Source organism: Oncorhynchus keta, chromosome 27, assembly GCF_023373465.1.
Source record: "Oncorhynchus keta strain PuntledgeMale-10-30-2019 chromosome 27, Oket_V2, whole genome shotgun sequence".
Lineage (NCBI taxonomy): Eukaryota > Metazoa > Chordata > Actinopteri > Salmoniformes > Salmonidae > Oncorhynchus > Oncorhynchus keta.
Genome location: NC_068447.1, coordinates 41,885,409 through 41,902,911, shown reverse-complemented (window position 1 = coordinate 41,902,911; position 17,503 = coordinate 41,885,409). Strand labels below are relative to the sequence as shown.

At 44.6% G+C, this 17,503-nt stretch overlaps 2 protein-coding genes and 1 long non-coding RNA gene across 23 annotated transcripts in view; 2 read left to right on the top strand and 1 right to left on the bottom strand.

The window, feature by feature from the left end:
* LOC118360099 (formin-like protein 3) overlaps positions 1-10,664 on the top strand; it is a 56,921-nt gene extending 46,257 nt beyond the window's left edge. For 2 of the 5 annotated variants that reach the window (XM_052482455.1, XM_052482451.1), the window contains 9 exons: positions 295-598; positions 851-931; positions 1,177-1,306; positions 1,452-1,612; positions 2,344-2,445; positions 3,261-3,353; positions 3,661-3,784; positions 4,615-4,750; positions 8,283-10,664. In XM_052482455.1, the coding sequence (XP_052338415.1) occupies positions 295-598; positions 851-931; positions 1,177-1,306; positions 1,452-1,612; positions 2,344-2,445; positions 3,261-3,353; positions 3,661-3,784; positions 4,615-4,706 (1,087 nt within the window). In that variant the 3' untranslated portion in view covers positions 4,707-4,750; positions 8,283-10,664. Of the gene's footprint in view, positions 1-294; positions 599-850; positions 932-1,176; positions 1,307-1,451; positions 1,613-2,343; positions 2,446-3,260; positions 3,354-3,660; positions 3,785-4,614; positions 4,751-6,705; positions 6,754-8,282 lie in introns of all 5 variants that reach the window. The other 3 variants (XM_052482454.1, XM_052482452.1, XM_052482453.1) reach the window with 3 other exon arrangements.
* A 775-nt stretch (positions 10,665-11,439) lies between these two features.
* LOC118360336 (low-density lipoprotein receptor-related protein 1-like) overlaps positions 11,440-17,503 on the bottom strand; it is a 146,179-nt gene continuing 140,115 nt past the window's right edge. Inside the window, exons 87-90 of the mRNA XM_052482450.1 lie at positions 14,384-14,457; positions 14,128-14,221; positions 12,711-12,855; positions 11,440-12,457 (exon numbers count right to left, since the gene is read on the bottom strand). Coding sequence (XP_052338410.1) covers positions 12,308-12,457; positions 12,711-12,855; positions 14,128-14,221; positions 14,384-14,457 — 463 coding nt within the window. The 3' untranslated portion in view covers positions 11,440-12,307. The remainder of the gene's footprint in view (positions 12,458-12,710; positions 12,856-14,127; positions 14,222-14,383; positions 14,458-17,503) is intronic.
* LOC127912543 (uncharacterized) overlaps positions 14,451-17,503 on the top strand; it is a 4,740-nt gene continuing 1,687 nt past the window's right edge. For 6 of the 17 annotated variants that reach the window (XR_008083196.1, XR_008083195.1, XR_008083189.1 and 3 more), the window contains exons 1-2: positions 14,451-16,466; positions 16,611-17,380. This is a non-coding gene — a long non-coding RNA (uncharacterized LOC127912543). Of the gene's footprint in view, positions 16,467-16,610 lie in introns of all 17 variants that reach the window. The other 11 variants (XR_008083191.1, XR_008083188.1, XR_008083200.1 and 8 more) reach the window with 10 other exon arrangements.

Here is a 17,503-nt window from a genome sequence, read left to right as displayed (position 1 = left end):
GTTTCTCCTTAAAGCTTTGATCTGAAGGCCCTGCCGGTGGACCCGGTGGAGTTTCTGATGTTTCTAACCTTTTCAGTGTTGCAACCTCTACTATCTGTTTCTCCTTATAGCTTTGATCTGAAGGCCCTGCCGGTGGACCCGGTGGAGTTTGATGTTTCTAACCTTTTCAGTGTTGCAACCTCTACTATCTGTTTCTCCTTATAGCTTTGATCTGAAGGCCCTGCCGGTGGACCCGGTGGAGTTTCTGATGTTTCTAACCTTTTCAGTGTTGCAACCTCTACTATCTGTTTCAAGCTTTGATCTGAAGGCCCTGCCGGTGGACTTCGTGGAGTGTCTGATGCGGTTCCTTCCCACGGAAGCCGAGGGGAAGATGATGCGTCAGTACGAGCGGGAGCGGCGACCGCTGGACGCGCTGACGGACGAGGACCGATTCATGCTCTTCTTCTCCAAGATCGAACGGCTCACCCAGAGGATGAATATCATTACGTTCGTCGGGAACTTCTCGGACAACGTCGGCATGCTAACCCCGCAGCTCAACGCCATCATCGCAGCGTCCGCGTCCGTCAAGTCTTCACCCAAGTTAAAACGCATGCTAGAGGTAAGGCTCTTGGATTCCACCATCGGGGATTAAAGTAGTTTGACTTTGGATGACAAGCGTTGTTTCAGTTTTAGCAACCAGTGGTGAGTTTCCCCAAGAGTTTCTTAGCACTAAAATCATCTATGTCAGTTTTAGGCAATGGATCTTAGTGCAACAACTATTTTGGAAAACCTTTTTTTTTTTTTTTTTTGCATGACCCTGGTCACAGTTTTATGGCACTAAGATTGTAATTCTTCTTTTATATGCTCATAGATCATCTTAGCCCTGGGAAACTACATGAACAGCAGCAAGAGAGGCTCTGTGTATGGCTTCAAGCTACAAAGTCTTGATCTGGTGAGTACTGTACGAAACAAAGTAGAACATTCTAGAGACTGTATCATCAATATCATCATATTGGTTACAAGGGGCTAGACTTTTTTCAAGATGTACTCCTCCAGATTGAGAAGGGCCTTGGTTGATATGTATTCTGGTCATGCATTCAGTTTATCTCCATATTAGTTATACAAGGCTACAATTATACACTTGTTTCAAGACTGATAAAAGAGGCTTGGCTATAATGCATTCCTCTCCTCCCACAGCTGCTGGACACCAAGTCTACAGACAGGAAGATGACTCTGCTCCACTACATAGCTGTGGTTGTCAAGGAGAAGTATCCAGAGCTGGCTAACTTCTTCAACGAACTACACTTTGTGGACAAAGCTGCTGCAGGTGAGTACACAGCTATAGACCTAACGAGACAGGACTGGGACTCCTCTTCTGACTGTATGAAGAAGACAGTTCATGTGAAGCACAGTAGAAATGAGGAGGCTTGATATTCGTGTGCCTGCGTGCGTATCTCTCTCTCTCTCTCTAGTGTCTCTGGAGAATGTGCTGCTGGACGTGCGGGAGCTGGGTAAAGGGATGGATCTGATCAGGAGAGAGTGTAGTCTCCACGATCACTCTGTTCTCAAGGGCTTCCTCCAGACTAGCGACACTCAGCTTGACAAACTGCAGAAGGACGCCAAGACTGCGGAGGTAAACTTAACACATCCTATCAAAACTGCAGACACAATGGTTCAATACTGGTGTAAGGGTTTTCCTGTGGTGAAAGAGAAGCGGACCAAAATGCAGCGTGCTGGTTATTCATGTTCTTTAATAAAAGGAACTAGACATTAAATAACTAACAAAACAATAAATGTTCGAAAACCTGAACAGTCCTATCTGGTGCAAACACAGAGACAGGAACAATCACACACCAACACACAGTGAAACCCAGGCTACCTAAGTATAATTCTCAATCAGAGACTACTAATGACACCTGCCTCTGATTGAGAACCATACTAGGCCGAAACATAGAAATACCCAAAACCTAGAAAAACAAACACAGACTGGCCACCCAACTCACACCCTGACCATACTAACTAAATATAAAACAAAGGAAATAAAGGTCAGAACGTGACAACTGGTCTGTAAACTTCTAAACTTCTTCCACTACCATAAAACCGCTAAAGCAAGCACAGCATTTTTCTTCAGGGAAAATAGCTTTGCAAAAACTACAAACAGGTCAAAACCCAACATAACACAACTTAGTGTAACTGCGCACACACCTCTCCCTAGAAGCAGCACAACAAAAGCCAAAAAGCTCAAGATACAACAATGCAGGACAACACTTGACCTCAAACCAAAAGGCTTTGTAAAGGTTGTCGATGTTGACAAATGTTGTGTTCCTGCCTTTTACACTTCTGCCTCCCCCGGTCATTTTCTAGGAAGCCTTCAACAATGTGGTGAACTATTTTGGGGAGAGCTCCAAGACGACTCCTCCGTCCGTGTTCTTCCCTGTGTTTGTGCGATTCATCAGAGCTTACAAGGTAAGGGAGGACCAAGCAGCACAGTTCTAACACGTACATGTATATAATATGCCACATAGCAAACGTCGTTACAGTAAAGCGAGTGCATATATTTGTTATGCATATGGGATCCCAGTAGGGGATCACACTCTTACCAACTAAGCCACACAGGATTGTGTTTAGGTGGAGATTGCCCTCTGTCCTATGGGAGTTAGCCTAACCTTTGGTTAGTCTGGGTCTGGGTGTTGCCCTGCTGCCTCTAAGAGCAGAGCAGAGCCGTCTCTGTGCCACAGGACAGGGTGTGGACTGGAGTCACAGGTCTAATAACAGGATGGGCCAGCTGGGTCTGCCTTCAGAGCCGCAGCTGTGGTGTTTAGACTGGGTCCGGTCTCCCGCTTCCTTCCCCCTGCTTTCCCCTTTCTCCCCCTGCCTCCCCACTCTAACCCCGGACCGAGGGCCCCGCCCTGCCTCTGCTTCCCCCTGCCTCCACCCCCCGGAAGGACAGACGGCCCTGCCTCCGCCTGCTGGACAGCCCTGCCACACAGACACCTTCCGGAGATTGTTCTCTACAAGAATGTATGGATCTGCGAGCTTGCATGCGTATCTGTGTGTGTGTGAGAGAGAAACAGAGAGGGGATCAGAGAGAGAGAGGGAGACACACAGAACAATTTATGTTGCTGACTGTTTAGCTCCATGAAAGTGTGTTGTCTCTGTTTACTCAACACCCAAAACCATTTCTTCTATTGTAAACTAGATATATTTCCGTGTCTTGATTTGTATCGAACTGAAGACTAATTTCTCTGAGTGGCGTCCATTTTGTGTTCTCCTCCCTACAGGATGCGGTGGTGGACAATGAGCAGAGGAAAAAGCAGGAGGAAGCCATGAGAGAGAAATTACTGGCTCAGGAGGCCAAGCAACACGACCCCAAGGTACAGTACTAGAAGTCTCCCGAGCCCTGACTGACAGACAAGGCCCAAAAAAAACAGGAAGATTATAATAGTCACTGGACTCAACCAACAGTAGTAAAATTCAGCTTATTGTACAACGACTGTAGAGAGTCTAGATGTAGAATGGATAATTTAGCGATCAACAGAGCCTTTATATTTCCTCAATATATTTCTCACACTTCCAATAAGGAGTTCATGCATTTTGTACGATTGAAATGATCCGTGGGCAGCTCAAGCTATTTTGGGGGACCTCGGCAGGATTTGATCCTTCCTCCTCTCTCCCTCCAAGGTCCAGGTAGTGAAGAAGAGGCAGCAGCAACAAGAGCTGATCTCGGAGCTGCGTAAACGCCAGGCTAAGGACCACCGGCCCGTCTACGAGGGGAAGGACGGCACCATCGAGGATATCATCACAGGTGGGCTCGACATGCAGCCACGCAGGCAGCCACGCAGCCCCCAGCCGGGCCCCAGGTCTCCTGGTCCAAACCCCAGTCCTAGGGGCAGAGGCCGGGGCCAGGCTAAGATCACTGTGGTCCTCAACTGCTCGGCTGGAGGAGCACTCTGTTACGTGGTTCAGACACCACTGCTCGAGGCTATCCAGCAGCTAGACAGCAGCAGATTCCAGTTCTGAACGTCCCAGTAGTTGTGTTTTTTTTGTGGCCTGCTAGTTGTCTAGATGAGTACGGTCTCGTTATTACAGAGTAGAGTAGGCCTGTAGTTAAGCCATTGGCTGTTATGCACGTCCCAGTAGGTAAAAAAAAATGCCACCGTGTCCCGATGCCCTGTTTCGTGGGAGGTGCAAACTCAGGACAGTTTCTAACTTCACTCTCATTAATCAGCGTCGACAGTGAAATCTAAATGATCAATGTTAATAATATGCTAATAATGCTTCCTCCCCACTACTGGTCCTTTACAACACTTGTGTCATCTCCGTTACTCTACATACAGTATAGCCCTGTCATCCTGGACATAGTGCGCATCTCAAATAGCACTTTATTCCCTGTAGTGCACTACATAGGGCATAGGGTGCATTTCAGACACACCCAAAGACCTTTCGAGGGCTGGAAGACTCACAGGAGTGTAGTCTGGTACTCCAGTACTCCAATACAGCGAGGTGTGGCACAGAGTGAGCTGGTACACTGTATATACAGAGAAGTTACAGTCTAGGGGGGGTGTACAACAGTACAGTAACAGTACAGGTTCCTCTGTCTCAGGTGTGACGTTTTCTCCCCTCCTCCCCCCTCAGTGCTGAAGAGCGTCCCCTTCACAGCCCGTACTGCTAAACGAAGCTCACGGTTCTTCTGTGAAGCACAGCTCTGTGACGACTCCAACTGCTAGCTCCTACAGTTCCTTCCCCCTAATGCCAAGGTTGTCCAGAACAGGTGTCCTCTCCTCGTTACCCCCCCCCCCGCCCTTGCCTGACCACTCTGCATGCAGCATGACCACCTCGTCACACCCTAAGATTACTCCTTACCCCCCCCCCCCTTTACTAATTTAGGCCAGTCTGCAGTTTGCTTGAATCCCGGCCTTTGACTCTTATTGGTGGCAAGTGTGTCTTCTACCTACCTCAAAGACTTCTACCTGAATTAACAGCCAAACCTCTGAATGACTGAACCTGATATTTAGATATTCATACTGAACAAAAATATAAAATGCAACATGCAACAAAAGTTACAGTTCATCTAAGGAAATCAGTCAGTTGAAATAAAGGAATTAGGTCCTAATCTGTAGATGTCACATGACTGGAAATACAGATATGTATCAGTTGGGTCACAGATACTGTACCTTTGAAAAAAAAAAGGTAGGGGCGTGGATCAGAAAACCAGTCAGTATCTGGTGTGATCACCATTTGCCTCCTGCAGCCTAACACATCTCCTTCACATAGAGTTGATCAGGCTGTTGATTGTGGCCTGTGGAATGTTGTCCCACTCCTCTTCAATGGTTGTGCGAAGTTGCTGGATATTGGTGGGAACTGGAACACTCTGACGTACATATCGATCCAGAGCATTCCAAACATGCTCAATGGGTGACATGTCTGGTGATTATGCAGGCCATGGAAGAACTGGGACATTTTCAGCTTCCAGGAATTGTGTCCAGATCCTTGCGACATGGGGCCGTGCATGGGGGCACCTGAGGTGATGGCGACAGATGAATGGCACGACAATGGGCCTCAGGATCTCGTCACGGTATCTCTGTGCATTCAAATTGTCATTGATAAAATGCAATTGTCTGTAACTTATGCCTGCCCATACCATAACCCCACCCTCATATGGAACTCTGTTCATGACATTGATGTCAGCAAACATCTCGCCCACACGACGCGATACACGCGGTCTGCCATCTACCCGGTACAATCGAAACTGGGATTAACCTGTGAAGAGCACACTTCTCCAGCGTGCCATTGTCCATCGAAGGTGAGCATTTGCCCACTGAAGTCGCTTACGACGCCAAACTGCAGTCAAGTCAAGACCCTGGTGAGGACGCCGAGCAAACCCACAGTTTCGTCTGCTGTCCGGGTGGCTGGTCTCATATGATCCCGCAGGTGAAGAAGCCGGATGTGGAGGTCCTGGGCTGGTGTGGTTATATATGGTCTGCAGTTGTGTGGCCGATTGGACGTACTGCCAAATTCTCTAAAACGACATTCTGGTAGAGAAATGAACATTACATTTTCTGGCAACAGCTCCGGTGGACATTCCTGCAGTCAGCATGCCAATTTACGCTCCCTCAAAACTTGAGACATCTGTGGCATTGTGTTGTGACAAAACTGCACATTTAGATTGGCCTTTTATTGTCCCCAGCACAAGGTTCACCTGTGTAATGATCATGCCGTTTAATTGGATTCTTGATATCCCACACCTGTCAGGTGGACTATCTTGGCAAATGAAAATTGCTCAATTACAGGGATGTAAACAACTTTGTGCTCAAAATATTAGAGAAATATGTTTTTGTGCATATGGAACAATTCTGGGATCTTTTATTTCAGCTCATGAAACATGGGACCAACACTTTATATGTTGCGTTTATATTTTTGTTCAGCATAGTATGTAGTATGAAATATAATCATATAATCAAGTTGCATTTGCTGTAGCATAATAGCATGAGTATGAAAAGCTACATTATGTATAAGATATCAGTTTTTTCAGGTTTTATACATTTTGAGATGAAAAAAAAAAAATACAGTATTAAGAAGTTTGGCTATAAAACCAATCTTGTTAACCAAACAGTGCCTTGTTGTTCCATGAAACTAACTAATGTGGTTGGTTTGGTTTCTCTCTAACCTGGTAACAACCTTTCCTCAACCATCACTCTTTTTCCTTCATTGTACCCCTCTGAACAGCTGAACAGAAGATAAATAACAGTATATGCCACTTCTAAACGCTGCAGGGTAAGGAAGGTAGCCTGAAGCCTGGCCTGTCTGCTTTGGCCCTGCTTGTACTGTGGCCCCTCTGTGTGCTGCTAGCTACACAGTATATGGTGCTGCTAGTCATGTCAGCTGCTTTAGCCAATCCAGCGCTTCAGATTCATTATAACAGCTAGACCTGCTTTACTGTACTGCACAGCAGTAAGGGATGCTATGCTTTACAACAGTCAGATATGCTTTACTGTACTGCACAGCAGTAAGGTATGCTATGCTTTACAACAGTCAGATATGCTTTACTGTACTGCACAGCAGTAAGGTATGCTATGCTTTACAACAGTCAGATATGCTTTACTGTACTGCACAGCAGTAAGGTATGCTATGCTTTACAACAGTCAGATATGCTTTACTGTACTGTGAAGAGCACACTTCTCCAGCGTGCCATTGTCCTTCGAATTTGAGCATGCATAAGGTATGCTATGCTTTACAACAGTCAGACCTGCTTTACTGTACTGCACAGCAGTAAGGTATGCTATGCTTTACAACAGTCAGATATGCTTTACTGTACAACAGTAAGAAACATGCAGCTGAGCCTACATTGCTTCGAGATTTATATAGCGGTTTACAACCCCCTCAGCATTTCAAACAGACCAACTCCCTTTCCCCAAAGAGCCAGCAGAAGCGCACGTATCCGGCCTCGTTTCCATTTTTATTCATGTATTTTATTTAACTAGGCAAGTCAAACAGTGTACCTCTCAAGATAAGACTATTTCATCCACCATTCTACTCAGGTCCCTCCATCCCCACCTCGCTCACCTCTTTCTTGCATGCTGTGTCCAGTGTTCTGTCCATCCACCACTCACCAGTCTGTCACCTGTTGATGTCATGTCTCAACGTCCTGTTTTGCCCTGTTAACTGTGACTTGCGGTGTGCTGAGCAGCTCGATGGTCAACGAGCTCTGTTGAGCCCCCTGCACATCCACACAAACGCCATCATATTCTGACAAAAGGACATGCATACATACATACTCAGAAAAATAGGTCATACTATTTGAACACTCCATTATAAAAGGGCTACATAACACTGTCATAATCATGACATAGCAGATACATATTTAGTGTCTTCAGCATAGTATCTCACAGAGCTCGTTGACGGCCACAACTGTGATATTATTTTAATGTTTTATTATTTTGTTCCCTAGTTAAGTTGTTGAGATTTATTTGAATAACTATACCCCCCATAGCCTTGGATTGAAAAATCCATATTTCTCTGTCAGTTTTAAGTTGACAATGCAAGGCTATGGGAAGGCATCATTCTGTTATTGGTTAACATATATCCACTTTCAATTGGCTACCCATTTGACAACATATAAGTCAAATTGGAAAATGTGAAACATAATTGCCACTCTATTTGCAGAAATATACTGTTAGGATAAGCACTGCAAATAGAAGTTCCTTCATCAACAACCTCAAACATGAGCATGATGCCACTGGAGCAGTTTGACTTCCCAGTTAACCTGAGTGACCCCTCTCTCCCCCTCCCTCACCCACTCACAGATCTCCGCAGCCAGCCTTTCCTGCGGCATGACGCGCTGATCCGGAGCGGCTGGAAGAGACCCTAAACAAACTACTCGTTCCTCCTCATTTATCCCCCATTCGCTTTATAACCCCCCCTTCCCTACCTGTGTCCCGGTGGTCTCACCCACCCGAGGCTGCATCTCCCTGCAGATCAGAGACTGAAAGCCGGACAGGACTGAACCAATGGCCCAAGTTTTAAGGGGGTATTTATTTATTTATGGAGATCCTATATGGACACGATCTCTCAACAAGCAGGTATAAGCACAGACATCAGGTGGGTTAGTCTACCCCCTCTCCCACTGCAAACACACACCGCATGCACGAAGGCACACACACAGAAAATAGAGGACTACAGCGATTGCCAGTGTTGGCATTAAGAACAGGAGTTGAGCCCTTAAAGGGGGGGCTCGCCTCACAAAAGCAGGAAGGACACTGCAACTGCATAATGTGGACATGGAACCACAAGTGCCTCCTGCCAAGTGCCTGCCAACGTGGATCTCATTTCCATGAATGTGGATTTCCTCCACGCAAGTTGAAGATGGGAGACAGTCGGTCGGTTGTATAAACAGACAGCATATGTTGACTGGGATTCCCATTTCAAAGAGAACAGGGTTGTTTTCATAAGGCCCGAAACGAAAGAAAACAGACTGAAACAGGGAGGGACGAGCTGGACCTGACCAATAAGTAATGCTTATTTGTCGTGTCAAAACGCTTTAGGTTGTGAGCCCTAATGAATATGGCCCAGGGTTTTGCCATCGCAGAACGTCTCTGTCCACAGATTGAATATTATTGTTCCGAGTCTTTGGATTGGTTTCTGTACAAGCTAGCCAAACCAAACTTCCTCTACTCGGTCTTATTATTTTGAGAACGAATTAAGTGCCTTTTTTGTTTAGACAGTATTATTTCTGTGACTCAGCTATAATTTGTATCTTTAGTTGTTAAATATTTGATTTTTTTATTGCATTTGTTTGATAACATTACCTTAAAAAAAAACAAAAAAAAACAATCATATGCAATGGTCTGGAATCAGAATTCAGCTTTAATCACTATACAGTATTTAAAGGTTGCTTCTCAGCACTGTTCTCTAAATTCGTTTAGGCCAGTGTCTGAAAACATTTGAGTGGGTAAAAACATTCCGTGTATTTACTTTCTATTACTTTTAACTTTATGACCTACAGTCCAATCACCACTTCAGTCTTACCACTTTAGGCCGGGATTCATTCCAATCCGCTTTATGGTGCAGTTGACATTTAGGGCTCTATTCAAAAAACTGGATCGCTGGAGCGTTACATAGAAATGTTAAAGGTCATTTCCCGACTGAGCCGACAATATGCAGCGTTTTACAGTGAATGCAGGTGGCGCTGACGCCAGAGCTTTTTGCCTTTAAACTTCAATCACGCCGAACTTCCGAGACACGGGTTGAGTAGAGCTCTTTAACAAAAAGTCTGTCCGGTTTTTATTTATTTAACTAGGCAAGTCAGTTAAGAACAAATTCTTATTTTCAATGACGGCCTAGGAACAGTGGGTTAACTGCCTGTTCAGGGGCAGAACGACAGATTTGTACCTTGTCAGCTCGGGGATTTGAACTTGCAACCTTTCGGTTACTAGTACAACACACACACTAGGCTACCCTGCCACCCTGATTAAGCCAAGATATCCGGCCTTTAAGTCAATACGGCCATGCATTTGTTTGGTAGGTAAAGAATGCATTGCTATGATTTGAACCATGTTCTTCATGCATCAAGATCCTGAACTGTCGTGATGAACAATTCCCCCCCTAATAGCCATCAAGTTAAGCACAATGACTGTGCACTCAGATTTACAAATCAGTGTTTCAATATGGCATTTCCACAAAAGGGACAGCGCATATTTACACTACTTACATTGCCTTAATGTTGTACGAGACACTACTTCTATAGCAGATCTTTCTACATATATTTACATTTGATGTAAATCAACGAATTTTACGCCTTTTACTTGTGCATTGTCTGTCGTAAGGATGAAATGAAATAGTGCCTGACATTTGATGCGTGTTGTCCAAAAGACCCCCCTCCCTTAATAAACAAAATGACATTGTGACTCACAATTGAAAGTCTCTGCTGTCTCTCTCACTCATTTTTCACACCAAATGAAAGTCAGATCCACAATGCATTTCTACTATAAAAATCCATTTAATTTCTGATATCAAAAAGAAATCAAATCATAACTAACCGAAACAGAGAAACAACAAATCCACGTGTGGGGTTTTGTGTTGCTGAAGTGTTTCTGTCCAGATTAAAACAGATTGTTCCTAATTTACATTATTCAAATAAAAATGTAACAGAGCAGAAATGCTATTAAAATCCAAATGATAGTGCATACTGTTAATAAAAGTGATGGTTAAGCTAGAACAGTTTGCTATAGGGTGGGTGTGTGTGTTGTGAATCGCATGCAGTGTAATCTGTAATACAGTATGGCAGTTATGGCTGATCACCTCCAACTGGTTAGAAGCAGCATGTTCAGCAGCGCGTGATTGGCTGAGACTGAGCCTGGACCAATGACAGACAGGCAGGCAGACAGTTCTATCAGACATACAAAACAGGCAGACAGACAGGGCTGGCTGGCTGACAGATGGTTAGACGGACAAGCCGACAGACAGACGGCTAGCTAGCGTTAGCAGCAAGGCAGAGGGGGGAAATCAACAGGGGACGCTAATCAGGAGGCTAATAGTCCGAAACCTCCCAAGGAATGCACTTACAATGAGCAGAAACCGAAATTACAGAGGCATAATGTAATTATTACATACATTCAAAACAAACAAAAACACAGCATTGTTGTTATAAATCCCCACTGAAGTACCATTAAACACAACTGGCTCCTGAAAGTATGTTTACTATCACCGACAATAGACAAAAGCATGTTCAGCTCGTTGTTACACTGTAGATGTTTGTCCCCCCAGCAATGGCAGGTATTCACAGAGGCAAATAAACAGTCACTGAGCTGATCCATGAACCCTCTGGGCCCCAATATGAATCACCCGTCATATCAAGCCCCCCTCCCTCAGTTACTTCCCCGGGAACTGTCACCCTGGAATGTTTGCTCCAATACAATCATATTCCTCCACATTAACCCATTGACTTTTCATTAAGCAAACAAAAAGAATCAGCCGTTAATTTATTCAAGACCAAGTTGGTGGAACATAGTACAGACAGACTGCTATATGTTATTTCATGTTTTGTATTCCTGGGTATATTGTCAAGACACTTTGTTAATAGGGTTATATATATATACATATATATGCGTGTGTAAATATATTTCACTTTTAGTCTGTGCAAGGAGGTAAAAGACAATCACTCAACTGAACGGACATTAGTATGTGTGACGCTGACTGACTCGGTCATGTGGACATGTGCAGTTCTGGTTCTAGTTCCTGAACTACAGTTCCAGAACTCTTTTTGTTCCATCGGCTATGGTCTCACTCTGCACCTCCAGCATAGACCGAACCGGCATCAATTGGCATTCGGAACTGACTTGAGTATTGAACTTGGCCCCCCTCTTTCCTCCACATCTTTCACAAACAACAAGAAATCCTCTGAAATGGAACAATGTTTTTTCCCCCCTATACAATTCATACAAAAATAAAAACTTAAAATTGTTCCACTGCTGTTTGTTTTGCTCTACACCTTTGCACAGAGGTAGCGGCTATATGGATGAAGGGGGGAGAGTAGCGAGGGAGGATGGAGGTGAGCAACATTTTAAAACGAGAGAGTTGAATGAATAAATCTGTCTATAAAATGCATCTTCCTTTTTCTGACCAGAGGATTTTTTTTTGTTTTTTTTTTGTCAAAAGAACAAAATATAATACTGCAATCACATACAAAAGTTCTCCTTCATTTTATACAGTGTTCTCGCTTTCTTTTCTGGTTCTTTTCTCGATTGGTAAAAAGGCATAAGATCAGCGTTTGTCTCTTTGCGGGTGTGGTCTAGCCTTGGCTCGGTCATGCCTGACCTCTGACCCCTGACCCCTAGGCCAGCGGGTCACTCATGTCCTCGTCCTCCCCATCGTCCCCCTGTGACAGCAACTCTTTCTTCTCGTCTGTACTAGCCAATGAGCTGCGGCTGTTGTGGGCTCCCATGTACAGGGTGGCGTACACAGGGTTGGTGAAGTTGGTGGGCTGTAGGGAGGGGGGACACAGAGACAATGTTTTGGACAAAGCGCATACAAGAGTCCTCAATTAGGTTTCATTGCAATCCAGGTAGTCTTAGTGGCAGAGTATCATGGAGTGCAGAAAAAGGTTTTAAAAATGGTGTCAATGCCAAATTCATTCCCGATGAGTTAAGAAGTGCTGCTGTGTTAAAACTGTGTTAAAACAAGTGTTGCCTATTTAAGATGGTTTACGTGTGAAGATAAGGAAACGTGGGTGTTACCTTGTCTGGATCTAAAGTGAAGTCTGAATCCAGGAGTTCCCCAGCATCGTCGTCCGGCTCCCCTTCGTAGATCTTATAGGCTGGGTTCCCTATCTCCACGTTCATGGCCCCGTTGGTCATCCTGTGGTGCTGGAAGCCCTTGGCACTGTGGACACACACACAGCGAGATTGTTTCTTCCCAACACGGACAGTGGCGGAGACGTAGCCACAACACAGGAGCACCGGCTGAACGTACCGAGAGCCTTGAATCAAGCCACTGACAGGAGAGACATCTAGCATGCGACACCAGCTACATGTACAGTGCAGGGCAACGGCTCCCACACAGTCAAGACAGCACAGAACCACGGTAAAATTGACAAAACAAATGAGCTTTAAAAAAAAAATGTAAAAGCCATTTGGACACGTCTAGTGTCTATTCCTGGTGAATGCTGGATTTTCCACAACGCAAATGTTCCACCGCCACAATGCAGGCACAGAAGCATCACTGATAGACACATGTATTTACACACGCAGATAGGGAAAGGTATGGATGGGTGAGGAAGAACCAATCAATCTATCTGTCAATACACCCCTGCGTCCCTGGGTGGGAAACCCTGTTCCCGAACAAGAGAGAGGAGGGCAGGGACAGACAGACCGACTCTGCTACAGAAAGACGAGCAAAATGGAGGACTGTCACAGGACCGACAGACAAGACGGTGGCTTAGATGAGGCATTGGGGAGAAGGGGGAGGATCTGGGGGAGAAGGGGGAGGATCTGGGGGGGGAGACAGGTGATGGACATGGCCCTATTAAGTTACCGAGAACGTCGGGAGCGTTTTCCCGGCCATACAGACCTAGATTGAGAGCGATAGAGAGAGAAGAGAGCGAGAGGAGAGAGATAAAGAGGGAGCGTGATGGTGGGAGGTAAAGATGACAGGTGGAAAAGAGATTCGAGTTTGGCCTAATAAGTGGGAGCCCTCCCACCCAGTCCCAACACAATGGTTGTCTACTTCAGTAGTCCCCCCCAAAAAGAAAATGGGGGACGACGACGACGATGACTCGGTTAGAATGTAAAATCCTTTTGTCATGTCAGTTATTGCATACCCTAGAGAGACATTTAGAACTAGTCAGAAATGTCCAGTTCAACTGGGCCATCCCAGCTAACGTTTCTTAAGCTAGGTTTCTTAAGCCCAAAGATTTTGTTGGAATATTTGAGTCACTCAAATACCACAAGCATACACATTCGAAATTGATTTTTTTTTACAGAATTTCAAGAACATTTGCTTAAAAACGGCTATATTTTCTCTGCACCTCATGACAAAATGTGTAGAATTGCAGGAAACATGCTTTAAAACCTGCAACAACAAAAAATGTTCCCCCAATGCTGGAAGGGGGGCCTGAGTAAAAGAGTTTGGGAACACCTGATCGACTCCACTCACCCACGCATTCTCCTCTTGTACCACAAGATGGCGCCGACGACCAGCAGCGCCAGTAACAACAGCAGCAGCACTGGGATGACTATGGAGGCTGAACCTGCAGAGAGAGCAACACGGACACCAATGAGAACAGAGTATATGCAACGCGTCGGCCAATGAGACGGACAGGTTTCACCATGTATTGTGTTATAATCATGCGTTTAAAGTCTGTAGTTATAACATGTGTTTCACTCACACTACAGAGACTAAAGTAACTTACTTCCACTGGAGACAGGAGAATCAACAGGCGAGGCAATGACTTCACATCGATACCCACTCCATTCTATAGGACACCTAAATACACGTCACACAAGTTACAGAGACACCTAAATACACATCACACAGGTTACAGAGAGACACCTAAATACACATCACACAGGTTACAGAGAGACACCTAAATACACATCACACAGGTTACAGAGAGACACCTAAATACACATCACACAGGTTACAGAGAGACACCTAAATACACATCACACAGGTTACAGAGAGACACCTAAATACACATCACACAGGTTACAGAGAGACACCTAAATACACGTCACACAGGTTACAGAGAGACACCTAAATACACGTCACACAGGTTACAGAGAGACACCTAAATACACGTCACACAGGTTACAGAGAGACACCTAAATACACATCACACAGGTTACAGAGACACCTAAATACACGTCACACAGGTTACAGAGAGACACCTAAATACACGTCACACAGGTTACAGAGAGACACCTAAATACACATCACACAGGTTACAGAGAGACACCTAAATACACATCACACAGGTTACAGAGAGACACCTAAATACACGTCACACAGGTTACAGAGAGACACCTAAATACACATCACACAGGTTACAGAGAGACACCTAAATACACGTCACACAGGTTACAGAGAGACACCTAAATACACATCACACAGGTTACAGAGACACCTAAATACACGTCACACAGGTTACAGAGAGACACCTAAATACACATCACACAGGTTACAGAGAGACACCTAAATACACATCACACAGGTTACAGAGAGACACCTAAATACACATCACACAGGTTACAGAGAGACACCTAAATACACGTCACACAGGTTACAGAGAGACACCTAAATACACGTCACACTGGTTACAGAGAGACACCTAAATACACATCACACAGGTTACAGAGACACCTAAATACACGTCACACAGGTTACAGAGAGACACCTAAATACACATCACACAGGTTACAGAGAGACACCTAAATACACATCACACAGGTTACAGAGAGACACCTAAATACACATCACACAGGTTACAGAGAGACACCTAAATACACATCACACAGGTTACAGAGAGACACCTAAATACACATCACACAGGTTACAGAGAGACACCTAAATACACATCACACAGGTTACAGAGAGACACCTAAATACACATCACACAGGTTACAGAGAGACACCTAAATACACGTCACACAGGTTACAGAGAGACACCTAAATACACATCACACAGGTTACAGAGAGACACCTAAATACACATCACACAGGTTACAGAGAGACACCTAAATACACGTCACACAGGTTACAGAGACACCTAAATACACGTCACACAGGTTACAGAGAGACACCTAAATACACATCACACAGGTTACAGAGAGACACCTAAATACACGTCACACAGGTTACAGAGACACCTAAATACACGTCACACAGGTTACAGAGAGACACCTAAATACACATCACACAGGTTACAGAGAGACACCTAAATACACGTCACACAGGTTACAGAGAGACACCTAAATACACGTCACACAGGTTACAGAGAGACACCTAAATACACATCACACAGGTTACAGAGACAACTAAATACACGTCACACAGGTTACAGAGAGACACCTAAATACACATCACACAGGTTACAGAGACACACCTAAATACACATCACACAGGTTACAGAGAGACACCTAAATACACGTCACACAGGTTACAGAGAGACACCTAAATACACATCACACAGGTTACAGAGAGACACCTAAATACACGTCACACAGGTTACAGAGAGACACCTAAATACACGTCACACAGGTTACAGAGAGACACCTAAATACACGTCACACAGGTTACAGAGAGACACCTAAATACACGTCACACAGGTTACAGAGAGACACCTAAATACACATCACACAGGTTACAGAGACACACCTAAATACACATCACACAGGTTACAGAGAGACACCTAAATACACGTCACACAGGTTACAGAGAGACACCTAAATACACGTCACACAGGTTACAGAGACACCTAAATACACGTCACACAGGTTACAGAGAGACACCTAAATACACATCACACAGGTTACAGAGAGAAACCTAAATACACGTCACACAGGTTACAGAGAGACACCTAAATACACGTCACACAGGTTACAGAGAGACACCTAAATACACGTCACACAGTCACACAGGTTACAGAGACACACCTAAATACACGTCACACAGGTTACAGAGAGACACCTAAATACACGTCACACAGGTTACAGAGAGACACCTAAATACACGTCACACAGGTTACAGAGAGACACCTAAATACACGTCACACAGGTTACAGAGACACCTAAATACACATCACACAGGTTACAGAGAGACACCTAAATACACATCACACAGGTTACAGAGAGACACCTAAATACACGTCACACAGGTTACAGAGAGACACCTAAATACACGTCACACAGGTTACAGACACACCTAAATACACATCACACAGGTTACAGAGGGACACCTAAATACACGTCACACAGGTTACAGAGAGACACCTAAATACACGTCACACAGGTTACAGAGACACCTAAATACACATCACACAGGTTACAGAGAGACACCTAAATACACATCACACAGGTTACAGAGAGACACCTAAATACACGTCACACAGGTTACAGAGACACACCTAAATACACGTCACACAGGTTACAGAGAGACACCTAAATACACGTCACACAGGTTACAGAGACACCTAAATACACATCACACAGGTTACAGAGAGACACCTAAATACACGTCACACAGGTTACAGAGAGACACCTAAATACACGTCACACAGGTTACAGAGAGACACCTAAATACACGTCACACAGGTTACAGAGAGACACCTAAATACACATCACACAGGTTACAGAGACACCTAAATACACGTCACACAGGTTACAGAGACACCTAAATACACGTCACACAGGTTACAGAGAGACACCTAAATACACATCACACAGGTTACAGAGACACCTAAATACACGTCACACAGGTTACAGAGAGACACCTAAATACACGTCACACAGGTTACAGAGAGACACCTAAATAC